Source organism: Artemia franciscana, unplaced genomic scaffold (genome assembly GCF_032884065.1).
Source record: "Artemia franciscana unplaced genomic scaffold, ASM3288406v1 PGA_scaffold_1180, whole genome shotgun sequence".
Lineage (NCBI taxonomy): Eukaryota > Metazoa > Arthropoda > Branchiopoda > Anostraca > Artemiidae > Artemia > Artemia franciscana.
The window spans coordinates 1,442,309-1,461,639 of NW_027062618.1; the positions used below are offsets into that span (position 1 = coordinate 1,442,309).

The 19,331-nt window shown below is 35.1% G+C and overlaps 1 protein-coding gene across 6 annotated transcripts in view; it reads left to right on the forward strand.

Annotated features, from left to right (window-relative positions):
- Positions 1–19,331, forward strand: part of LOC136041252 (adenylate cyclase type 3-like) — a 248,448-nt gene that overhangs the window by 87,645 nt on the left and 141,472 nt on the right. For all 6 annotated transcript variants that reach the window (XM_065725862.1, XM_065725859.1, XM_065725858.1 and 3 more), the window contains exons 7-8: positions 11,295–11,439; positions 15,325–15,563. In XM_065725862.1, the coding sequence (XP_065581934.1) occupies positions 11,295–11,439; positions 15,325–15,563 (384 nt within the window). The remainder of the gene's footprint in view (positions 1–11,294; positions 11,440–15,324; positions 15,564–19,331) is intronic.

A 19,331-nucleotide genomic window follows, 5' to 3' on the forward strand; every position in this document is an offset into this window, starting at 1 on the left:
TTTTTTTATATTTAATTTCTTAAATATAAGCTTAATAGGTAATTTTCTGAATTAAAACTGTGCAAATTCGGTTTCGAATAGTAAGCTTTATATGAGGCTTCGTGCTTCTCTTTTCTTCTAGTCGAGAAAAACATCCTAAATTCTAATAACAAAAAATTATAATAAGGTTATAAATGAATAATGAAGATAACAATTAAGATTGTTGCATAATACAGATAATAGGCAATTATCTCTAATTTTTCTTACCCATAAAATTAGTGAATAACCGCTGCTTGGAGCAGGTGAATGAGGGAAAAATATGTGTAACGACACAGTCATGGCAACGAAATAAGCAGAACTTGTTCTATGCTGCTATTGAAAATTGGCTATAAATTAATTTTGATTAAAATAATTTATCTAAATTAGCACAATTACTAATTTTAATTAAATTTTTAGCGAAATTGTAATTAAAAGTTAAACAAAAACTATTAAACAAAAGTATTAAATTACAATTCTGCCTTTTGAACAGTATCTATGTTATCCCAAAAATTATCGGGTAATTTTGTAAAGTTGGGCATGTTTTGTAGGGATATTAATTGAAACTGGAGATACTGTTATTAAATGTTATTCAATGGGTTGGAGCGATGAAGGGTTATTAAAAAGCTTTGAGACATTCTAACTTCAGGTGGTATGACTGTTGCTTGTTTAGATTTTACAAGGTAAACCAAATACATCTAGTATAATTTTTTTTTTAATTATTCCAGTCGACGATTTTTTCGACCGTACCACTTTTCTTTTAGTACTTCAAATGAAAAAAAATTGGTGTGATTTTCGTTAAGATTCTATGACTTTTAAGGGGTGTTTCACCTATTTTCTAAAATAAGGCAAATTTTCTCAGGCTCGTAAATTTTAATGGGTATGTCTAAACTTAATGAAACTTATATATTTAAAATTGATGTAGCTATTGTTATAAAAATTCCGTTTTCTAGAGTTTCGGTTACTATTGAGCCGGGTCGCTCCTTACTACATTTCGTTACCACGAACTGTTTGATATTATCTTTCAATGACCCAGAACAGGATGACCAAAATAAAATTTAGGTTGCAAGCTTACTTATTGCAAAACAACTAAAGCTTAGCAATGAGACTTTAACTCGTCATTGAAAAATATACTATAGGTAAATTTAGGCAAATGTAATTACGGAAACGAAAACAGGTCATTTATCTGGAAACGAAAAGAAATAGGAGTGAAACCCCAACGCTTGACATACTCCAATATTATTATATTCCAACAAAGTAACATTTTCCTAGATTCACTCTCACGCTTAAAATTGGGCATTTTTGCTGTAATTTTGGGGGGATTTTCCTAGGGAAGTATTTTCCATGCAGGGGAAGTTTCCAGGGAGAATTTTCCAGGACAATTCTACATAGGGAGAAAGGGATTTCCTGGCATGATTTGAAAAACAGTCAAAAATTAAATATAATACACGTTTTCTCAACGTAAAGTAAGAAGCAAATTAAAATTTAAAACGAACAGAAATTATTACAAATATTAGGGAGGCTCTTCATTCCTCAACCCTTGCTCCTTACGTCAAAGTTTGACGTTTTAAGTAAAGAGCTATGTGGGCACAATCCATTATTTTTTGTTTTGGTTTTTTCGTAGAAATTTCGAAAGTCATTTGATTGGAAATTTAAAAGGCTAGTGTCCTTTTTAATAGTCGAAAGTGATTGGAGGGCAATTAACCCGCCCTCTCAAGCCCACCATTTCTCAAAACATATCCAATCAAAATTTTGAGATAACCATTTTGTTTAAGGTAGTATAAGGTGTATATAAGGTGTATATAGAAAGGGTGATCGTGAAAATTTCGGAGGGGGCTTATTGGATTGGTAATCAGAAGTTCTAGTGCCCTTTTTAGGTTTTAGAGGGATCAGAGGGTGGATACCCTCCCCCACACCTCGTATTTTCTCAAAATTCATCTGATAGACATTTTAAGATGGCCCTTTGTTGTCGCAGAAACTTTGAAAAGAACCCATTTGATTGAACATTTAAAAGGCTAGTGTCCTTTTTATTAGTCAAAAGTGATTGAAGGGCAACTAACCCGCCCTCTTAAGCCCACCATTTCTCCAAACATATCAAATCAAAATTTTTAGATAACCATTTTGTTTAACGTAGTATGAGGTGTATAAGGTGTATACAAGGTGGATACCCTCGGAGGGTGGATACCCTCCCCCACACCTCGTATTTTCCCAAAATTCATCTGATAGAAATTTTGAGATGGCCCTTTGTTTGTCGCAGAAACTTTGGAAAGAGCTCATTTGATTGGAACTTTAAAGGGCTAGTGCCCTTTTTAATAGTCGAAAGTGATTAGAGGGCAAATTATCCCCCCTCCCTCCTATACCCACCATTTCTCCTATCACATGAAATGAAAATTCCGAGGTAGACATTTTGTTCGACGTAATTGAAAGGTTCAGAAAATTATTTCTTTCGAGGATGACAGCCCCACACAGTCCTCAGGGCAAGGGTTGTAAGTTATGCCTTGGGAACATTTAAGTTTTATCTACAAAGGGTAATTGCATAAACTTTGTAAAGTTCTAAAGTCCTTTATAAGATTGAGAGTGATTGAAGGGTGGATACCCGCCCACACCTCTTATTTTCCCGAAATGCATGTAATAGAAATTTTGAGATGGCCATTTGTTTTCGTAGACACTTTGAAAAAGGCTCATTTGATTGGTTCAAAAGTGATTTAAGGGCAACAAATCCCACTCCCCCCACGCCCATCAATTCCCAAAACAGATCCAACCAAAATTTTGAAACAGCTATTTTGTTGAGCGTATTTGAAAGGTCTGGAAATTATGTCGTTGACAACCCCCATACCTTCTTAAGACTAGAACGGAATTTGCACTTTACTGAAACAAAAAAACAGCTTCGGATTGTCAGTTTAGTATACAAATACTGATATATACTCCTAGACTTTTAATATTTTTTTTTTAAAGTTAAAAATGTTAAACCATTTTAAACGTATTTTGTCGTTTAATATTGTATGATGAAAGGATTTGAGCGGCTTTTGAGTCTTCAACGTGAAAGTGAACGTAAAACAGATATTTTGTTAAAAAAAACACAAGACAAGATAAGTTTGTTCTAAAATAAGATTAATAACTGATAATTATACGTTATAGCTATCAAGCTATTATATTAAAAAAATTGTATTTTTTTATCTACTATATTACTGAAATTTTGAGATAGCCTTTTGTTCAAAATCAATCAAATGATCACATAGAAAGGCGTTTGCGGTTAACACAACCCCCCAAAGTCTGTGGGCCAGGGTTGTAAGTTATACCCCGGGGTCATACAAGCTTTTTATGGAAGGTGTGGCTTTTTGAAGTTTAGAGGAAGCACATTTGATTGGAAATGTAGAGTTCTAGTTTTCTTTTAAGAGTCAAAATTGATGTAGGGCAACTAGTCCTCCCCCTTCCTGACAACCTGTTTTCCCCAAACGTATCCATTCAAAATTGTGAGATAGCCATTTTGTTCACTATAGTCCAAATAGCATTTAACAAAGGCTTTAAGATGGACACAGCCCTCCGGAGCCAAGGCACAAGGGTTGTAAGTTATGCCCCGGGTATATAAGACTCTTATGGAGCGTTGGGGCTCCTCAAGGGTTAATATCAGGACCACTATTGCTCCTGATTCTTATTAACAACCTGAATAGCGTATGAAACCCGACACGCACTATTTGTCGCTGCTGTAAGCTGTGTTATGATGAAGATTCTTTTCAGTATGTAGATGATGATGAGCTTGTAGCTTTTGCAGATGATACCACACTAAGCTTTTGTGAAAGGCATAAAACAGCGTCCATTTAGGGGTGTTCTCGAGGAGACGTATCGCTGGATGGATTCTAACTCTCTTGTGATTAACGTTGATAAATATTGCGTTTTAATGTTTTGCCTGGTTGTAAGTGTCCATCCGTTGATATGTGGTATCGAAACCTCCAAGGGTTTGATCAGTCGGCCAAATAATCATTTTGCAAAATACCTGGGAGTCCTGCTTGATGAGAACCTGTCAATCTGCGTCACCCTCAAGCAGTAGAGCTGAAGATATCTCAGAATCTTGGAACAATGAAGAATCTAATGAACAATTTGCCACTGGAAATACTGATCCCTCGATATAACGCTCTAATAAAACCCCATTTACAGTACTGTGCAATGATCTGGCAATCAACTTTTAAACTTCACCTGCAGAAGTTCATTTCGCTTCATAAGAGATCTTTGAGATTAATTGGAAAAATAATCGGAGAGTACCGTATTTCAAACAGTAGGTTGTACGAAAAGTGTGGTTCAATCCCGCTTTCTGGGGCTATAATGAAAGAAAGGTTGAGATGGCTAGGCCACGTTCTACGGATGAAGGATGACAGATTACCGAAGATTGTCCTTTTTGGCCAACCGTCTGGGGCTACACGGAAAGCAGGTCGTCCTTGTCTGGGTTGGGAGGATGTCATAAATAAGGATTTAAAGGAAATGGGAACTTCCTGGGAGGGTGTAAAGAGGGAGGCTTTAAATAGATTAGGTTGGAGGAGGAGCGTGCGTAGCTGTGTTGGCCTCAGGCGGCTTGGTGCTGCAGTGAGTTATTAGTAGTAGTAGTATTTGTCATTGGAGTCGCTGCCTCATCAGTCATGCTTGACCTTTGTGTTCAAGTTTATAGCTGGTGAACTCCTGTCTGCATTTAAAACATTATTTCGACCAATCTCGGACCAGCATAATGTAAATACCTGATCATCATCAAACCTACAAATACCCCTTTCCCCGACTGTACGATTGGATTTTGCTCCGAATATAGCTTGTGCAAGGTTATGGAATCTCTTCCCAGAAGAGCTGAGAGGTGGGAGCTACCTCGTTTCATTTAAAAGAAAAGTAAAAAATTATTTTTTAGCATTGGAAAAGACTAGTTAAACAATTGTTAATAAAATGATTTTTATGTAAAGAATTAAATATAAATATATAGAAAAAACTAAGTTTTTTAGTTTTTCTTGCTATAATGATGAGGGGGTTTCTCCTGGGGCAAAGGAAAGGAGGATAATTGGTAGTTCTGTTGGATAAATGAGAGGTAAGGCTGTTTCTGATGATAGGAGCAGTGACCACGGTGCGTATTATGTTTCAAAGGTAACGATTGAGAATATCGGCGGCCAGGAATGAGTATTGTTGTTATGTGTAATTTATTTTTTGAATTGATAATAAACCCCATTGATTGATTGGTTGAGTAAATAAATGAAACTCAGAACGAACAGAAATTACAATACATAGCCGAGTCAAACCCAAAATGAGCAAAAATTAACATGAGTAGGGCTGACAATTCCCAAGCCTTCTCAAGAGCAGAACACAATTTGCGCATTACTGAAAACAAAATACATTTGAAATATTTTCATTTTTCTTACTTTCATAAATGAAAAATTATCAAAACTTTAATGAATAAACATCAGTATGCTTCAATTAAACTGACATTCCACGGTCATTTTTTTTTCTTTTTTTTTTCAGTAAAGCACAAATTGTGTTCTGTTCTTGAGAAGGCATGTGAGTTATCAGCCCTACTCATTTTAATTTTTGCTCGTTTTGAGTTTGACAGCTATTTATTGTAATTTCTTTTCGTTTTGAATTTCATCTATTTATTGATAGTGATTTGTGGTAGTTTTACGTTGGGAAGATTATTTGACTTTATTCTTGCTCATTCTTGACTTAATGGAGCTCTTTACTTTTCTTTTGAAAAATAAAATTTAAGTAATTTTTTTAAAATTAATTCCTTAAAGGAATTGGGAAAAATCTTCTGCTGTACGTATGTTTCTTTACTGCAAAATATGCAAAAACTTGGGATGGACAAGAACAGCGTTAACCGGAAAAACACAAAAAGGAGATCTTTGGGGCCATCTTTTCTTCAAAATATACCAAAATTTAAAAGAATTATTTTAAAATTGAAAACATGGTTCATACAACTTGTTAGTTTTTGTTTCTTGGAACTTTTTCTATGAAACGATTACTTGGTTTTATTTCCCCCATTCATGTCCCCTTTTAGAACTCCCAATAAACATTCACACATTTTCATACCAACATTTATTTAAACCAAATATACACACAAATTTTTTTTTTTTGGGGGGGGGGGGGATAAAACCATTGAAAATCAAAATATAAAGAACTGTAAGTAGGGAGCGACTCGGCCGAATGGTGACCATAATTCTAAAAAAGGATCTTGAGAAAATTTGTTTGATTTTTTAGAAAACACACCCGAAATTTACGTTATCTTAATAAAAAATTACACATCAGAGTCATTTAAGAACCCTATTGTAGAGGTTTCAAGCTCCTGTATATGAAAATGTGGAATTTTTATTTTTTTTTTGCCAGAAGAAAGGTCACAAGTACGTGTTTTTTTTTTTATTCCCCCAAGGGTGATCATATCAAACCAAAGGTCCTAGGACTTTGGGATAGGGCCCATTCGTATAAAAATCAAAATCTCTAATGCCCTTTTTAAGTGACCAAAAAGATTGGAGAGCAACTAGTGCACCATCCAACGCCCTTTTTCCCCGAAGAGGTCCGACCAAAATTATGAGATAGCTATTTAATTCAGCATAGTTAAAAGGTTCAACAGCCATGCTTTTGAGGGTGATATGAATCCCCAGAGCCCCTGGGGTAAGGGCTGTAAGTTATGCTATTTGTCCATTCTTTACATATAGTATTTGATATTGGGAAATATGCAGACATTTTTAGGGGGAAATTTTCAACAGGAGAATTTTCCATGGGGGAGAATTTTCTAGGGGGAATTTCCCAGGGAAATTTAGTATGGGGAAAAAGGGATTCCCTCGCATGATTTAAAAAACAAGTCAGAAATTAAATTAAAAAACACGTTTTTTATAATGTAAAATAAGTAGAAACATTGGAATTTAAAACCAACAGAAATTATTCCAAATATTACGGGGGGCTATTCCTTCCTCAACTGTTACTCTTTACATCAAAATTTGACATTTTGTCACGATTCTCTTTAAAAAACTGTTAAAAGATAAAGAATTTAAATGAAGAGTATTTTTAAAGAAGTTCAAGACTTTAACGTAAAGAGCGAGAGTTGAAGTAGGGGCAGTCCCTCTTATATACGAAATAATTTCCGAAAATTTTAAGTTTAAATGTTACTCCTTCATTTCAGTTAAAGAACATTATTTTTTTAAAAATAAAACACAAGTGGAAAAACAAACTGACAGAATATAAACACTTTCGAAAAAAAAATGTACATGTTTCCATTATCTAGAACTGAAGATGAGCAGTATACACCTTTCCTTTCCTTCCCTTAAGGACATTATAATTGGTATAATTGGCTTGTGAATTCCGTCAGTTATATATGGACGATGGATTTTTTCGTAATGACGATTACCTTTTTTCTCTCACAAATTTCAACCCGCCTCCATTTTTAACTCAATGTATAACTGATCACAGCCATCTAAATTATCAAACAGTTCGTGGTAACGAACTGTAGTAAGGAGCGATCCGGCTCAATAGTAACCAAAACTCTAAAAAATTGAATTTTGATATCAATAGCTACATCAAAAGAATTGCATTTTAATGCTGATTTTAAATATATAAGTTTCATCAAGTTTAGTCTTAGCCATCAAAAGTTACGAGCCTGAGAAAATTTGCCTTATTTAGGAAAATAGGGGGAAACACCCCCTAAAAGTCGTAGGATCTTAACGAAAATGACACCATCAGATTCAGCGTATCAGAGAACCCTACTGTAGAAGTTTCAAGCTCCTATCTACAAAAATGTGGAATTTTGCATTTTTTGCCCGAAGAAAAATCACGGGTGCGTTGTTTTTTTTTTTTTTTTTTTCCCAGGGGTCATCGTATCGACCAAGTGGTCCTAGAATGTCGCAAGAGGGCTCATTCTAACGGAAATGAAAAGTTCTAGTGCCCTTTTTAAGTGACCAAAAAATTGGAGGGCATCTAGGCCCCCTCCCACGCTCATTTTTTTCCCAAAGTCAACGGATCAAAATTTTGAGATAGCCATTTTGTTTAGCATAGTCGAAAATCATAATAACTATGTTTTTGGGGATGACTTGCTCCCCCACAGCCCCTGGGGGAGGGGTTGCAAGTTACAAACTTCAACCAGTGTTTACATATAATAATGGTTATTGGAAAGTGTACAGACGTTTTCAGGGGGATTTTTTTGGTTTTTGGGGTAGGGTTGAGGGAGGGGGCTATGTGGGAGGATCTTTCCTTGGGGAAATATGCCATGGGGGAAAAAATTCAATGAAAAGGGCGCAGGACGAATCTGGTCACGTTAGAAAAAAATGTCAAATTAAGAGCTTAATATACAATGCTGGGTGTTCGGAGCCTCTCTATTATGGAGTATAATTTGAAAATAACACAACTATACGAGCGATAAAACATGTATACCACAACCATAACTCAACTAACGAAAGAACTGCTAAGAGATAACACAACTATAAAGCGAAAACAGGTGAAAACTAACGGGAAAATAAACGAACTAAGAGGTGGAAGGGGCCCAGAGAAAAAATATAATCCTTTTTCAATTTTGAGCCTAACTTCCGCAAAGGAATAATAATGTCAGAAGCCCCGAAATACCGAATTATTTTCTTTTCAAACACTTCGTGGTAAGGAACTGTAGTAAGGGGCGACCCGGCTCAATAGTAAACGAAACTCTAAAAAACGGAATTTTGATGCTAAAAGATACATCAAAAGATTCGAATTTTTACGCCGATTCTAAATATTAAGTTTCAATTAATTTAGTCTTTGTCATCAAAAGTTACGAGCCTGAGAAAATTTGCCCTATTTTGGAAAAAAGGGGGAAACATCCATTAAAAGTTACAGAATCTTAACGAAAATCACACTATCGCATTCGGTATATCAGAGAACTCTATAGCAAAAATTTCAAGCTCCTATCTAAAAAATGTGGAATTTTGTATTTTTTGCCAGAAGACAAATCACGGGTGCGTGTTTATTTATTTGTTTGTTTTTTTTTGTTTTTTTCCCAGGGGTCATCTTATCGACCAAGTGGTCCTAGGATGTCGCGAGAGGGCTCGTTCTAACGGAAATGAAAAGTTCTAGTGCCCTTTTTAAGTGACCAAAAAATTGGAGGGCAAATAGGCCCCCTCCCATGCTCATTTTTTCCCAAAAGTCAACAGATTAAAATTTTAAGATAGCCATTCTGTTCAACATAGTCGAAAACCATAATAACTATGTCTTTGGGAATGACTTACTCCCCCACAATCCCTGAGGGAGGGGCTGCAAGTTACAAACTTTGACCAAAGTTTACATATAGTAATGGTTATTGGGAAGTGTACAGACGTTTTCATGGGGATTTTTTGGTTTGGGGGGTGGGGTTGATGGGAGAGGGCTTTGTGGGAGGATTTTTCCTTTGAGGAATATGTCACGGGGGAAGAAAAATTTAATGAAAAGGGCGCAGGATTTTCTAGCATTACTATAAAAAAAAACAATGAAAAAATAAACATGAAAACGTTTTTTCAAATGAAAGTAAGGAATAGCATTGGAATTTAAAACGAACAGAGATTATTACGCATATGAGGGGTTCTAAAAATACTTTAGCATAAAGAGCGAGGTATTTAGGAGGAGATAGATACCTCGCTCTTGATTCTAAAATATTTTTAGTGATTTCAACTATTTATTCTACGGCCTTTTTGATTCAGGGGTCATTCTTAAAGAATTGGGACAAAACTTACGATTTAGTGTAAAGAGCGAGGTATTAACGAGGGTACAAACCCCCTCGTACACATAATAAAAATATAAGAATATAAAAGTTTGTTACGTAAGTTAATTCTTAAGTTACGTATATTTTTTACTAATAAAAACGTTCGTTGAATATTAAAAGTTCTAGTAGCCTTTATAAGTAACCGAAAAATTGGAGGGCAGCTAGGCCTCCTTCCCCACCCCTTATTTCTCAAAATCGTCTGATCAAAACTAAGAGAAAGCCATTTAGCCAAAAAAAAATTAATATACTAATTTCATTTCAATAATTTATGTGCGGAGAGCCAAAATCAAACATGCATTAATTCAAAAACGTTCAGAAATTAAATAAAAAAAACTAGTTTTTTTAACTGAAAGTAAGGAGCGACATTAAAACTTAAAACGAACAGAAATTACTCCGTATATGAAATGGGTTGTTCCCTCCGCAGTCCCTCGCTCTTTACGCTAAAGTTTTTAATTGTTTTAAAAAGTAGAATTGTGGCAAAGAGTCGAACTTTAGCGTAAAGAGCGAGGGACTGCGGAGGGAACAACCCATTTCATATACGGAGTAATTTCTGTTCGTTTTAAGTTTTAATGTCGCTCCTTACTTTCAGTTAAAAAAACTAGTTTTTTTTATTTAATTCTCTACACAGGATCGTGTTTATTTCATATTTCTTTTAGCGTCAATTTACATTTTTTGTAGCTGTAGGTGTGAAATACCAGGTTTCCGGTTCTGTCACTGATAAATTATCTATCCTTTACGCATCTATCTATACCTTACGCACGCCCACGATGCCAAAATTAAGTTTTCTTAGATTTTAATAGTTTGGGAGAGTCAAAACATCTGTGAACTAAATTTTCGTACTATACAAATAATATATATCATATTTCTAGGATTAGGAAAACACTCAACGATCGTTGCTTAGAGCAGATAAACGAGAGAAGATTATGATGAAAACTAAAATCAATTGCGTGACGAGCAAGCAATGTCCCTTAGGCTATTGGGATACATTTCGGTGTTGTTTGTTTTGTCTTTTATTGAAAAGGAATAACGCACGAATACTTTCTCCAGTGATCTATTTCATTTCAAAATAATGTCTTTCTTTAAAAACTAGTCAAAACAATGTGTTCTCTGATAACCTTACTTTTGTATCGCACCAAGACGAAAGATAATTCATTTATCACAGAAATGAGAAAAGATGAGGAGTAGAAAACTGAAAAAATCTTTTATCTCTGTGCATACAAAATAAAGGTTTTTTTTTGTCCTGGGGATTTGGGAAAATTAAAATTTTTAAAACTTAAAAAGAAAGGATACGGCAACCAAGACGAATTTAAATGTAATGTTCAATTCTTTTACTTTGAAAGAGTTGTGACTAAAGAAAGAAGAAGGAAAATTCTATGATTTGGAAGATGTATTGTTTCCAAATTTGCAAATTTCAATAGCGTAAAAAATTTTACTTATAAGTGCGTTTGCAGTTTATAGTCTTTGCAATTAGTTTAATCTCATTTCAGTGCCTTACAGAAAAAAGAAAGAAAATATTATGGAACTGTATTTGAATAATTCTTACACGGCATATTTTTTTTAGGCGAGTGCATGTGTCTAACAAAACACTTAAGTTTTTAAACGACAAGTTTAAAGTGGAACCCGCTTTTGGCGAAGAAAAAGAAGAAATCCTTCGGAGTGCTGGTTTGAAAACGTACTTTATCGTAAAAGAATCAGACAAAAATTCGGTAAGCAGCTAAACAAATATAAAACCATTTTGATAGTAGCCTTCTGGCCGTTTATAGTCTTGACCATCCTTTTGTGCTGCCTTGACCATCTAGAAAAGCTTATTCCTGATGCTGCAGATGTGTTGCTGCCGTCACTTTAAAAATTTATAACTTAAATTGGTACCAGCAGGCGTGTTTCTGCATACCTACAGATGATTGTAGCTAGTAATTGTGGGTGAATTCTAGTTTTTGGTTAAAGCAAGAGTGCCTTATATTAGCGTTTTCCTTTTTCCTTCAAACAGATCTCTTAAGCGATTTCAAATGGCCTGCTTTTAAAACAATCAAAGAGTTGGAAGAGTGGCAATAGTTGTTTATCTTCTCAAAAAAGGTCCCCTGCACCCTCCCCAACTTCATTCTCCGGAATCAAACCATCTAAAGAGGTAGTAAACTTTGTATCTTCATGATAAGTTCCAAGTAGTCCTTTTTAAGCACCCAACTTTACAAGATTCAATGTTTCTGTGTTAAAAATCAAGGATAATCTTTTCTTCCAAAATCCTTAGTCCAGACAGTTTAGCCACACATCTATGTGTGTCTTACAAAAAATTTGTTGTGAAATATAGGTGACCACATTGCGTTGAAAATCAGAAGACTCTCTTAGTGCTTTATCTAAAGAATCTTGAATCGGCAAAGACTTTCTACTCACTGGAAAGAATAAATTAATGTGTATTCATTTCCAGTCTCTTACAAGTAAATATAATTTTATCTTTCAGCAGAACTTTCTTTTCTTCCGCCTCCAACTGTTAAGGTGAATAGGTGACCCGAGAGCACACAGGTCATTCTGATTTGCATAAGCGTCGGAGGAATGTTTAGGACCATGTACTCAAGAAGCAGTTTTTTTTTAGTGTGGCACGTTTTTTAGAATTTTCCACTTAAGAGAGTTATCGCACCAAAGTGATCTGGTAATTTTTTTTAGACGAAGCGTTAGGGTATACCCAAAACACAATACACTAAAGCTTTTGTTTGTGATGGCTCCACGAGTTAAATTTTGAGATAATTATCACGGGACAGAAATTGCACTGTTCTATTTGATCATGCACATGAGAAATTCTTATATATGGGTTCGCAACCCTTCCCTCAGTCTTCTGTGCCAGAGAGCGATCATGGATTTTTTGAACAAAATCATGTAGTAATAAGTGGTACTCTTTTTATTTTAAGCCCGATTTGGCAGCGTAGCGAGAAAAAAGTACATGGTTCGTGGGTACTTGGTTCCAAATTCTTAATACGAATTTAGCTACAAAATATTTCAAATGTATACTTTTGGGTAGATAATGTAAAAAATACTTTTGGAGCTGAAATTCTTCGTCCTAAAAAAGAGAGGATTTTGGGATATAATTCTGAGTAGTATCATTTTCAAATTGGAAATAAGACTAACTACATTTGAATAAAATTTAAATAATGACTTCTATCCTGTAAACACTCCTTATTAAGCTTGAATAATAATTTTTCCGTGTCACGTTTGAATAACTTTGAATTCACATCAACTACTTTGTAGTCTAATATACAAATAAGCCATTGGTTTCTAATAGCAAACCATTTTCGGGCTTAAGATACAATTTATAATCACAGTATAAGTAACGAAATAGACTGAAGTCTGAATTTACGAATCCACGCGCTAATAAAAGATTTTGCTTCTTCAACAAACTGTAAACTAGACACGGAGGAACGGAGAGAGCATGGGTGCAATACGCATTTATCTTTTATGGGGAGTAATTCCGTTTGCTTCACTAAACTATAAAAGCAGATATTTTCCAATAACAGGAATGTCTTTCTTGTTTTCTCTTGGGGCCTATCCAGGTTAAAATGCTATATCAATTCCTTCATTGTCCCAAAGAACAATCAAGGGTTAAAACTTGAATAAAAGAAAGTGAACAAAAAGAAAAAAATCCAAAAAAAAGAAAGAGTGTGCACATAGAAACCATACTATTACGAACAACATAACATACAAATTAATGGGAGTAACATCTACGTAGTAACATACAAACAATGTAACGAAGAATAGCAGGATAGAGGCTATTTGCAGTGTTTCCACAAGCTCCACTAGAATCCTTTTATCGTCGGATTTTTTCCGTAGAGAATCTCTAGATGTGGCTTAGGATTTTGGTGGAAAATTTTCCATGGAAAGGGGGAGGGGGTTGCATAGCATGATTTGAAAAAAGATCAGAAATTAAAGTGAATTTTTCAGGATGAATCGTCCACAAAAATTTTGCAGGAGAATTTTCAACGAGGTAAGAATTGTCTGGAGAGAATTTCCTTGGTGGGGAAATTTCCCTCCACGTTCAAATTGAGACCGTTCCGGTCAAAATGACAAATTTGATCAAAGTAATAAAAGATTTGAAAACCTAATTTGAGAAGATCCAATACATTGTTTCTGTGAGAAGCAAAGCTGGCATAACTTTTTTGGAGTTGCATAAAAATGGTTAACTTCACTTCTTTATGATAGTCTATCATCCTGAGGCAGAACTAAGGTAGATAGGCAAATAGTATTGCAGAGCGGCGACAAAGATAGAGTTATATTTTTTAGGGGGGGGGGGGTCAAATATAGACTTTGTCGCCACCTGCCGCACCATCAATACTGTAAATATTACAAATTTTACCCAAAAACATCATATTTTAAGCTTTTTTTGTCGGGCGGAGCGCTTGCCCCCTCTAGCCCTCTAGACCTGGCCCTGAAAGGCACTTGTGCTTTTTGTTGATGCAGACGTAAATACAAAGCATTACACACAGTTTTACGAGAATGTGAAGAAATTAAATTTGTTGCTATATCCTTGTTAGTGTCATACGAAAAGAAATGGAGGCCTGGCATCCTCCTCAGAACACATTTTCGGATATGGAATATCTGTAGAGGTTTGGCGCCATGCAATTTGAAACATGCCATTAGTTGTGGATGCCTGGCGATGGAAAAAGTTCCGACCGCACCGACTTACATTGATTCGGATATTTGTCAAATCGATCTAATTTATTCAGAACCGAAGTGGCGGTCTAGAGAGCGGTTCTCAAGCTCCCTATATATACTCCTTCCTTATTCATAACCCGTTACTACCCAACGTAGTAAAGATACAATAATCAAAATTAAATCATTTTTTAATTAGCTTTCACAGAGAGTTCTGGCTTTTTTAGGACCAGACTAGATAGCTTGATCATATGAAATTCTAGGTTAAACCTTTTTTGAACGTGTCTTTTTCGTTTCAAGACAATAAAGAAATGGACAATAGTGACGATGTTGAATCCCTCAGAAAATATAGCTCATGTTGACAAAGCATGTGTTGGTAAAGGTTTAATTCTTCATATTCTAATGCTAAGTACAAAAAATAGTTTGAAATCTTGGTCCCCCTATTACCAGTCCCCCTTTGATGTAACACATATTTTAGCTTCACGGAGTAGAACTTGAGCGTAGGTCTGATATGGCTTAATTAGAGGATTCCTTGCTAAAAACTCATTTGGCAACTCTCGCACCTGAGAAAGGACATTAGTAAATTATACTCGAGTTAGCAGGACCACGGACAAACGGCAGGGGAAAGGGCCAATTTTAGGGGACTACATCTTTAAATAACCCGGACTCTAATGGGGATGGAGAGGAAGGGGGTACTGTAGCAATAGTTTTTGGTTGAGTTGTTAAGTAAATTTTTACTGTTGCCTGTTCTACTCTGTATCTTTTCCTTAATCTTTGTAACAGTTTGTCCTCATATAGTAGGATGAATGCATATAGATTAATTATTTAAAAGAAAATACTTCTTCATTTTCAATATATAAAAATAAAGAGAAAAACTCTAAATTAAAATTAAAGTTTTTTTTATTACTCTTCTCGTTAGCTTTGATTTCTAACAATTTACATAATTTCTTTTTCAGGATGGGGAAAAGAGACCTAATGATTGTTTTCACCTTCTTCCAATTCCACGTTCAAGTGGCGACTCCAGTTCAGATGAAAATGGCTCTGACATAATTACATCTTCAAAGACTAGCCCACTAACAACAGCCGCACTGTGGGGGGCTCATTATTCGGGGAAATCCTCTTTCAATCTTATCAGCGACGGAAAAGAGTATAAACGCCTTTTGTTAGAGCAGCTTACTACCAGAGATGCTAACAGGTAATTTTATCTTTGGACATCCGCCAAATAACTTTTATATAGAGGCGCATTTCATCAGGGAATATTGATATTGTATCGCCCTATGTTCAGTATTAAATAAGATGCCCTATGTACAAGTTTCCTCAACTTAAAGAAAGGAGCAACACTAAAATTTAAAACGAACAGGAATTATTACGTTAGGACTGTGTTCGCCCCCTCCTCAATACCTCGCTCTTTACGCTAAAGTTCAAATTTCGTTCAATTCTTTAAGAATGACCACTGAATCACATTTGAAATCACATTGAAATAGCTTATTTGAAAGCACCAAAAAACTTTAGCGTAAAGACCCAGATATTGACGAGGGGGCGAACCCGTCCTAACATAATAATTTCTCTTAGTTTTTAATTTTAATATTGTTCCTTACTCTCAGTTGAAAAAAACTTTTTTTTTATTTAATATCTGATCGCTTTTAAATAATCATGGGAAATCTGGCGCCCCTGTCATGGAAAATTTTCTTCACCCAAGAAAATTCCTCCATGGACCCCACGTAAACCTCTCTCCCGACCCCCTCACCAGAAAAAGTCCCCCCAAAAATGTCCGTATACTTCCCGATAACCAATATTGTATGTAAACAATAGGCAAAGTTCATAACTTGTAGCCCTTACCCCAGGGACTTTGGGGGGCTAAGTCATCCTCAAAGACATAGTTATTAGATTTTTCGACTATGCTGAATAAAATGGTTATCTCAAAATTTTGATCCGGTGACTTTGGGAAAAAATGAGCGTTGGAGGGGTCCAAGTTGCCCTCCAGTTTTTGGTCACTTAAAAAGGGCACTAGAACTTTTAAATTCCGTTCGAATGAGCCCTCTCGCAACATTCTAGGACCACTGGATTGATACGATCACCCCTGGGGAAAAAAATCAAATAAACACGCATGCGTGATCTTTCTTCTGGCAAATAATACAAAATTCCACATTTTTGCAGATAGGAGCTTGAAACCTCTACAGTTATGTTCTCTGAAACGCTAGACCCTTGGACATAGGGCCGAAATATCTACAGAAATAATTTCCACTGTCTTGAAATTTTCCCTATTGTCTCTACGTTGTATTTGTTTGTTATGGAAAGGCAGTGTGGTCTTCGTCGCTATTTTCGTTTATTTTTAGTCTGAGTATCTGAGCAAAAACTTAAAATACGTGCCGCAAACTGAATAAAATTTGAATCTATTAGGTTGTGTAAACCCTTTCCGTAATGACAATACTTAAAAGAGATGATGATCGGCTGTGGCTGAGCATAGTACAGCCATAAGTTTTTGTTAAAACGATATTGTAGAGAAATAAGTTTATGGTAGCCCTACCCTTTCTCTGATATTTAAAGGTCGAGGTACAATTTTATAATTCAAATGCTTATATAGGTTTATTCATTTCAAAATAAACCCCAAAGAGAATTTAAGAGTGGAAAAAGGCAATAGTATCAAGGAGAAAAATTAATAGCACCACCTGGTGTCTGGCATCAGTGTTTACCTCAAAATACTGCACACTTTTCTTTCATATTGTTTAAAATGCAAGGTAGGATTAGAAAGTAGAGTTCCACACCCAGTGGGCCCAACTGCTTAAAGCCAACAAGCCTACTTGACCAACCAAGATTTTCCCTCGCTAACCTAGGTCTACTTAATCCAAACCAGATTCTGACTTTAGATGATTCTTGAAAATAAAACGTCAATTAATATCACATGTTGTGAAGTTTTCAACTTTATCCCCGATGCACTGGAGACTATTCATATCAAATATACAATTTTCCACTTTTTAATGAGGTTACCAGGCACTACACTGTAAGTACCGTTATTAGTTTTCAATCACTATTTTCTCATGTTAAATTACCTAAGATCCAACTCCCTTTCCTCTCATTCGTACTACACATATACTCAACATCAAAAGCAAATAGACCCCAAACCTATATGTAACTCTGTATATAAACTATACATAAACTCTCTCTCTCTCTCTCTCTCTCTCTCTCTCTCTCTCTATATATATATATATATATATATATATATATATATATATATATATATATATATATATATATAAGCACATATATAACTAGATATAAACTTTATATAATTTTAGCACGAAGAGCTCGGGATTGATGAGGGGGCAGCCTTCTCAAATATGGAAATAATTCTACGTGAAAGGCAAAAGTTTTCTGCGTGGTTGCAATAACAAATAAATAACTCTTATCAGTTTATTGTCCTATGAAAATCCAATGAAAGGTGTATGACCAATGAAAATCATTTCTATTAAACCCAGTTTTGGGTTTACAAGTCACTCACTTGTTCAGGCCCATTATTTGAAATAATAATCAGGCATAAAAGACCTGAATCTCAACTCCTACATTTTTTATAACGGACTGCAGTCTGCGGCCTTTTATTAGTTTACTTCAATATCTCAATGAAATATATTCTCTATGAAAATCAATTGCTGTTGTAAACATTTCCTCTTAGAAAAGTATTGATCTGCTTTTTAATATTAGAGAATTTGCTTTATTTGCTATTGATTTGTTTAAATAAGAAGTTTTAATCCTCGAAATTAAGCTTTCAATATATGAAGCGGAGATTCAATACATTATCCGTCGGATTCAAAGTTTTGTTATATTTTATCTTTCAAGGAAGAGTGAAAAATTGACTAAAAGAAAAAAACTACTTACGATTAGCCAATTAAATTGTTTAGCAAAGTATTTCAAATATAGGCTTTCTGTAGTTTTTCTTCCTTAATATATATTCCCTAATTACAAAAATAAGTTTTTGTACCAATTGGATAAAACTATTACTTAGTAAAAATAAGATAAAAAACAATCCTATTGACTGATTTCCAAGCAATTTGACTGATTTCCAAGACAACTTTTATCTTATTTTTCGGTATTATTCAGCGGCGTCGCTAGAAGGGGAGCAAACCCCCTCAATAATTTCGATAAAAAGATATCATATAGCCTTTGCCTCTTGACTCTCCGGATGTGGAACCCTCTTGCCCCCTCCAAAAAATGCTGGAGCTGCGCTCCTGGTATTATTCTTAAGCAATCAAGCAAGTGGTGACGCTTGTTCAAAATTATATGACAACTGTAATATTTGTATTCTATGTCTTTTCAGGCTTTAGTACTTTCTATTTATCAATTTTGATAAGTTAGTTTTCTTGGAATTATGTTATTCAAAGATCCCCCCTTCATTTTGTTCTTGAAATTAAACAATCTTAATTAGACTATTCAAAAACCCCCTTCATTTTCAGGTTTAAAAATATCGTTTACTGTAATTGAAAGACTACTTTATAGTAATCCTATTTTAAAAAATCAAAGTAAATTTAACCCTTCGATGAATGTCTCCATGGTCCAAATGGGGAGGGGTGTCATACAAAAAGGTGGGCAGTTCTACAATCATCTGTAGTTACTTGGGTTTACGTCCGTTTTTGAAGATTTTCTTCCGAAGCAATAGGCTACACATTGGGAAAGATACTTCCTTATCTATTTTTCTCTAGCTACACAATAATCCATGCCTATCTGTCTTTACCCAATATCTACTATTTAAATAGTTTTTGTCTCTCCAAAAAATCTTTTCTCCCCTTTGGTACTTGTTAATTACACGAAACACACCCAAGAAGTGAAGTTAGATTAATCCTAATGAAATATAACCCTCATACAACCTATACCTTACATACAAATACAATTTGGGCGATATATTTGTGCATAAGGAGTGGAGGGGTAAAGCATTTGGACAGTGCGTCTAACCTGACCTACCCCCATCCCT